Source organism: Rhincodon typus, chromosome 1, assembly GCF_021869965.1.
Source record: "Rhincodon typus isolate 14 chromosome 1, sRhiTyp1.1, whole genome shotgun sequence".
Taxonomy (NCBI): domain Eukaryota; kingdom Metazoa; phylum Chordata; class Chondrichthyes; order Orectolobiformes; family Rhincodontidae; genus Rhincodon; species Rhincodon typus.
In genome coordinates this window covers 93,453,263-93,458,978 of record NC_063332.1, presented here as the reverse complement: position 1 = coordinate 93,458,978, position 5,716 = coordinate 93,453,263, and the positions used below count along the sequence as shown (strand labels likewise).

The 5,716-nt window shown below is 44.8% G+C and overlaps 1 protein-coding gene across 1 annotated transcript in view; it reads right to left on the bottom strand.

Moving 5' to 3' along the window:
- Positions 1-885: 885 nt before the first annotated feature.
- The window catches only part of LOC109930644 (stromal interaction molecule 2-like), an 88,312-nt gene continuing 83,481 nt past the window's right edge, over positions 886-5,716 (bottom strand). The window contains exon 6 of the mRNA XM_048601621.1: positions 886-1,097. Coding sequence (XP_048457578.1) covers positions 886-1,097 — 212 coding nt within the window. The remainder of the gene's footprint in view (positions 1,098-5,716) is intronic.

Genomic DNA, 5,716 nt, shown 5'->3' with positions numbered 1-5,716 from the left:
AAAGGTTTAAGGGAGATATGCATGGAAAGTTCTTCACGCAGAGGGTGGTGGGTGGCAGGAACGCGTTGCCAGTGGAGGTGGTAGAGGCAGGCACAATAGCGTCATTTAAGATGTATCTAGACAGATACATGAATGGGCAGGAAGCAGAGGGATACAGATCCTTGGAAAATAGGCGACAGGTTTAGATAGAGGATCTGGATCGGTGCAGGCTTGGAGGGCCGAAGGGCCTGTTCCTGTGCTGTAATTTTCTTTGTTCTTTGTTTTTTGTTCTTTGTTCCTGAAGGGAGTATTCAAATCTACACTGCAACCTCCAGAAAAAACAACTTTAGCAGGCTAAAACTGATCCACTAGACCTTTAGCCCCAAAAGCTTGTTTACAAACTGATTTCGGCCTCAGATAAATATTCGAACTATCAAATGAATAATTCTTTTTCCTGAATTTAACTGTTACTTAGCCAAAATATTTTTTGAGAGATTCCCTGCAGCGTTTTTAATGTTTTATTCTCAGCCTTGGAAGTTTTGTGAAAAGTGTGTTATTTTTCAATAAAAGTAGTTCTGTAAATTGATACAGTTTAAACCTTTGGTTAATAATCTTTTATATTTTTGCATTAGTAAGTTTTTTGTTTGTAATAAACTATTTATATATGTTAATTAAGGAACCTGGCTGACCTGCCTAAAGTTCAGTTTCAGAAATGGTCTGGTATGTAATATCACTTTTTTAAAAAAAATCCAGGCTTTGTTACCAGCTCAGGAATGTGACAGAAAGGGAATCTGTTGACCCCTCATAATGCAGTAGTAAGACCATTCTAGTACATTTACAGCAGATTCATGTCTTTGTTTAGAAATACAACAAATCTTTCTGCTGCACCATTAGAATTCTGTGAATTTAGCACCAAATAGTGGATCTTCCAGCTGCTGCTGTTGCTTGCTGCTGTTTACTGATTGTTTGAACGCTGGTGCGGCCTGCTGATTTGTTTTCCAGTCGTTGGTTTTTTAGCAGCTGCTTTGCTAGTTTGCAGCTCAGTACTCCAGATCTGTTCTTCTCTTGTTCTGCAGCTATCGTGTTTAGTAATTTTTCATTCTCCTCCATCAGAGTTGCTGTCATGAGTGTTAATGTTGGTGTATATTTTAAAGCCGTATTTGTCAAAAGATGCAATGTGCAGCTGTTTGCAGTGATAGTGGATATCCCAGTGTCTCAGGGCTAAATGACCTTGCAAAATCCATTGACATTGTAAATACCAACTCATAGTGTGGAATTGTTCCCAGCACTTGAGCCAGTGTGGCCAATGGTGAGAAATGTGGGAATGTACAATGAGAATTTTAAAAAAAAATCTACCTCTCCACATGGAGAGAAAGCATCCAATAGTCCTGTTAAGGTTTCAGCTGCAAGTTCTGAATCTCACAAGTAAACAGCGACTGCCTTATTTCCATGCATTTGCATCTCGTCAGTAGCTAATCTCCCCTCCTGTTTCTCTGCAGTTTGTGATTCTCCTGTGCATGATTGGGAATCCAGATGGCGCCAACTCCTGACGTGAAAGACAGAGGAGTTGCTTGCTGGTTGTAGTTCACCGGTGGCTTTTCCAGCCTTCCATCTTAAAAGGCTTTTCACCAACATATCGTTGTGCGTTCTGTGAGTAGCGACTGACACTGTCCTCCGCCCATAGAATTTGGCATTAGCAAAACACCGGCCTCACCACATCATCACTCCCGATTTCAAACTAACGCTATGTCAGTCGCTGCTCATGGAACTCAATGATATGTTGGTGAAAAGACTAATGCATTTCAGCATTTCACTGTACTTGGGGGCTTACCAACACCTAACATTGCACTGCACCTGCCAGGTCACCCTGTGTCCAGTGACACGCACCCATGATTTGTGCAGGATACATCTTTGGACTCTTTGTTTTCGAGCATTCACTCACTTTACATGCCCTTGAATGCTCATAGTATCTCTTTTTTTAGAGTCAGAGATGTCTGCAGCATGGAAACAGGCCTTTCAGCCCACCTTGCCCATGCCGTCCAGTTTTCACAATTTAAACTAGTCTCATTTGCCTGCATTTGGTCCATACCTCACCATACGTATCCCATCCATGTACTTGTCTAAATGTTTCTTAAATGACGAAATTGTACTCGCTTCCACCACTACCTCTGGTGGCTTATTCCAGACACTCCCCAGTCTGTGTGAAAAATTTGCCCACGGACCCTTTTGTATCTCCCCTCTCACCTTAAACCTATGCCTTCTAGTTTTAGACTCCCGTACCATGGGAAAAAGGGCACATGCATTGTCTTTTAGTGCATTGCTGCTTAGTTGAGAACTTATAAGCTCACAGCATCTCTGAGCCATAAAATCATACAATACAGAAGAGGCTCTTTGGCCCTTCGGGTCTGTTGTACCAAAACTATGCTAAATCTGCACTAGTCCCACTTCGCAGCACTTAGGCCATGGCCTTATATGTTACAACCTTTCAAGTGCTAATCCAAGTACTTTTAAAAGTTGTGAGGTACTCGCCTCAACCGTTCTCCCAGGCAGTGCATTTCCTCAAATCCCCTCTAAAGTTCATGCTTTCCATGGTTAAAGTGTGCCCCGTTGTTACTAGCCTGTTTGGCCTTTTGTAGAAGACAGAAACCAAGCAAGGTCCCAACATTGGACAGTCAAAGGAGGAGAAATGTTGCTCTACAGCATGGTGCTATGTGAAAGTCCTACCTATAACAAGTGCCAGCAGGAGTCATGGCAAATGCATGGCATGTGCTTCAACTAGATAGCCATGACTGAAAGTCAAAGAGGAGCTGAGCACTTAGGGAGTGAAGGGGGCTATACTCAGTCAGGAGTTGCTGCCACAGTCAGTAGGACGTTGTCCGATCTCAGTTCAGGAATGGTTCGCTGTCAGGTGCTTGTTGCAACCCAGAGTTTAGGGATTTGTGTCCTTGCAGCAGGGTAGCATGGTACAGTATTGATAATATTGTGGGACTCCTTCAACCTTTGATCCAGTTTACTGAGTGCCTCAGACAAACCTGCCTGCTGCTCCTGTGACTGACTGCGTTTTAACAAAGCTTTTAATGGCTGTCAGCATGGTATTGGCTTGGGCTTGGGCTTGGGCCTGAGCAGCCTGGCAGCCCTCTGAGTGTCAATGACCTGGGACAGTTTTTCTTTGACCATTTGTGGAAGTGTCCCAGTGAAGTTCTCACCAGAACATGCTCCTGATTCTAATCTGGAAAGAGAACCGATTTGAGGTGAACGCTAGTGGACGGTGCAGGAGGCAGGTACACCCTCTGAGGGATTTGTGGCAGTGTCCTGTGGCTGGAGGAGAAGCTGAGGGATGGACGACTTCTGAACAGAGGCTGCGTTCGGTGCCACCACCACCAGTAAAAGAAAGACAGGCTATCTCGGAGATGGCAAGAACTGCAGATGCTGCAGTCAGAGTCAATAAAGTGAGGAATACAGCAGGTCAGGCAGCATCAGAGGAACAAGAGAGTCGATATTTAGACTCCTGATGGTCCTGATTAAGGGTCTAGGCCTGAAACGTTGACTTTCCTGCTCCTCTGATGCTGCCAGGCAGGCTGTCTGTTGTGCAATGGGGCTAGAAGCTTCAGCAGAATAATACTGGTAGTAATAAGAGAGGAGCACAGCAGAATAGACCTTTACTAGTTGTCTTAGCATGGGGACAATACTGTCCCCTTTTTTATCGATGCTCTGAGGACCCAGATTGGCAGTGACTTGTGAAACTGGAATTCTGTGTGTCAGCACGTCGGATGTGTGTGGGACCTTGGAGCAGCTGTGCAGCTTTGAGGGAACACGGTATGAAGGTCTAAACATCCTCATGTGAGTGGACTCTGTACTCCCCAGCCGTGTCGAGGGTCTTCTCCTTGTAGGGGTGAGGAACCGGATGTTAACTACATCACTGCCTGCCTTGGCCCACTATGCCTGATTATAAGAGATCAAGGAGATAATGAGACAAAGGGAAGGACTGAGTGACATGAAAGAGGATGGAAGAGCTATTGGTAGTGATGTGGGAGCACCAGGGGTAGTAAGGTGTCCTGAGTGAGTGAGTAGGAAGCGCAGCAGGCAGGAGGGGATTCCAGTTTAGGAGGATGAGATGGGTGAGAGCCACTGAGTGGAAATTCTACATGGTGTAGTGAGAGTTGTAGTACATAAGCCACGGTAGTGATGCTGTGTGGCGGCAGAGGTCCAGTGAGTGTGAGGTTGCAGAGAGAAAGTGGTGGCATGAACACTTGCAGAGCACAGGAGACCATTAACCTCTTCTTTCACTGCTGACATTTCTACAGCTGTGCGAAATGACCGACCCAGGCCACTATCCAGGTCATACTGCTTGTGTCTGGTGCCATGGCCCCCTCCCCATAGACATCCAAGGAAAAGAGGATGGCCTCCCCCATTATCCGATCCACCAGAACCTCTGTGGAACCCTTTCCCCAAAGGGGCATGCCAGCTTTCCTTTCTGGGATGTTGTGGGAATGATGTACAGGCCTGCCTAACACTAACTGTATGATCAGTTTGAGTGTGAAGGAGGGAATAATGGGACATTGTCAGAAACATACTGCAGTAATCACAGAGATAGTAGGAACTGCAGATGCTGGAGAATCTGAGATAACAAGGTGTAGAGCTGGATGAACACAGCAGGCCAAGCAGCATCAGAGGAGCAGGAAGGTGACGTTTCGGACCTAGCTGCTTGGCCTGCTGTGTTCATCCAGCTCTACACCTTGTTATCTCAGATTCTCCAGCATCTGCAGTTCCTACAATCTCTGAAACAATTTTAACCCCACTGCGAAGCCCATTTCTGAAGAAGGGTCTAGGCCTGAAACGTCAGCCTTCCTGCTCCTCTGATGCTGCTTGGCCTGCTGTGTTCATCCAGCTCTACACCTTGTTATCTGCAGTAATCACAGGGCATTTTAATGGCGGGGGTGGTGGGAAGACAGATATTTCATCTGTCAACAAAATCGTCTAAGCTTTTACTGATTCCATAACACTAACAAATCAGAAATGTGTTATAATAAATCCTGTTTGATTCTCATGATCAGGCCAGTGGCTGGTGCCTGTTCTTGTGAAATGTTTGGTCTTGGGCATCATCTTTAGGCCAGATTTTTCCTCCTGCCATTCTGACGCAAAAATATTCTCACTGAAGGATAGTTATTTGATGATTTTTAACTTGCACCCAGCTTCTTAATTCATCCTTTTTGTCGAAGGATTCGTGTTTGCTATGCCCAGTACACTCTCATCCATTATCTCGACAGGATGACCTGTATTACCCGTTTTTTCCCATGCACTAACTTTAAAAGGTCAGTAAAACGGGCATTTATGAGGTGAGAATTTGAGGCCCACTCCTCATTGAAAGGGCCTAAATATGACTTGTGCCATCAGAAACTGGGTTGGTTGTATACACTGAGTCGACATGCATGCTGTGATCAAGGGTAAATTGCGTATCCCTAATTGCTATGAGAAGTTGGTAACCAACTTTTCTGTGCCATTAAAGGTTTTGCTTATGTTCATCTGGTAATATTATGTGGTAAATATTTAAGATTTTTAATCAGTGAGAAGAGAAGCTGACTCATTTAGATATCGGTAGACAGTTAGTTCCTTTAACATAGACTTGGTTGAATCTGTCATGTTAAGCTCCACAGTCCAGCTTAACAAACTGCTGCTACTATTTTCAGAGATAACAAGGTGTAGAGCTGGATGAACACAGCAGGCCAAGCAGCATCAG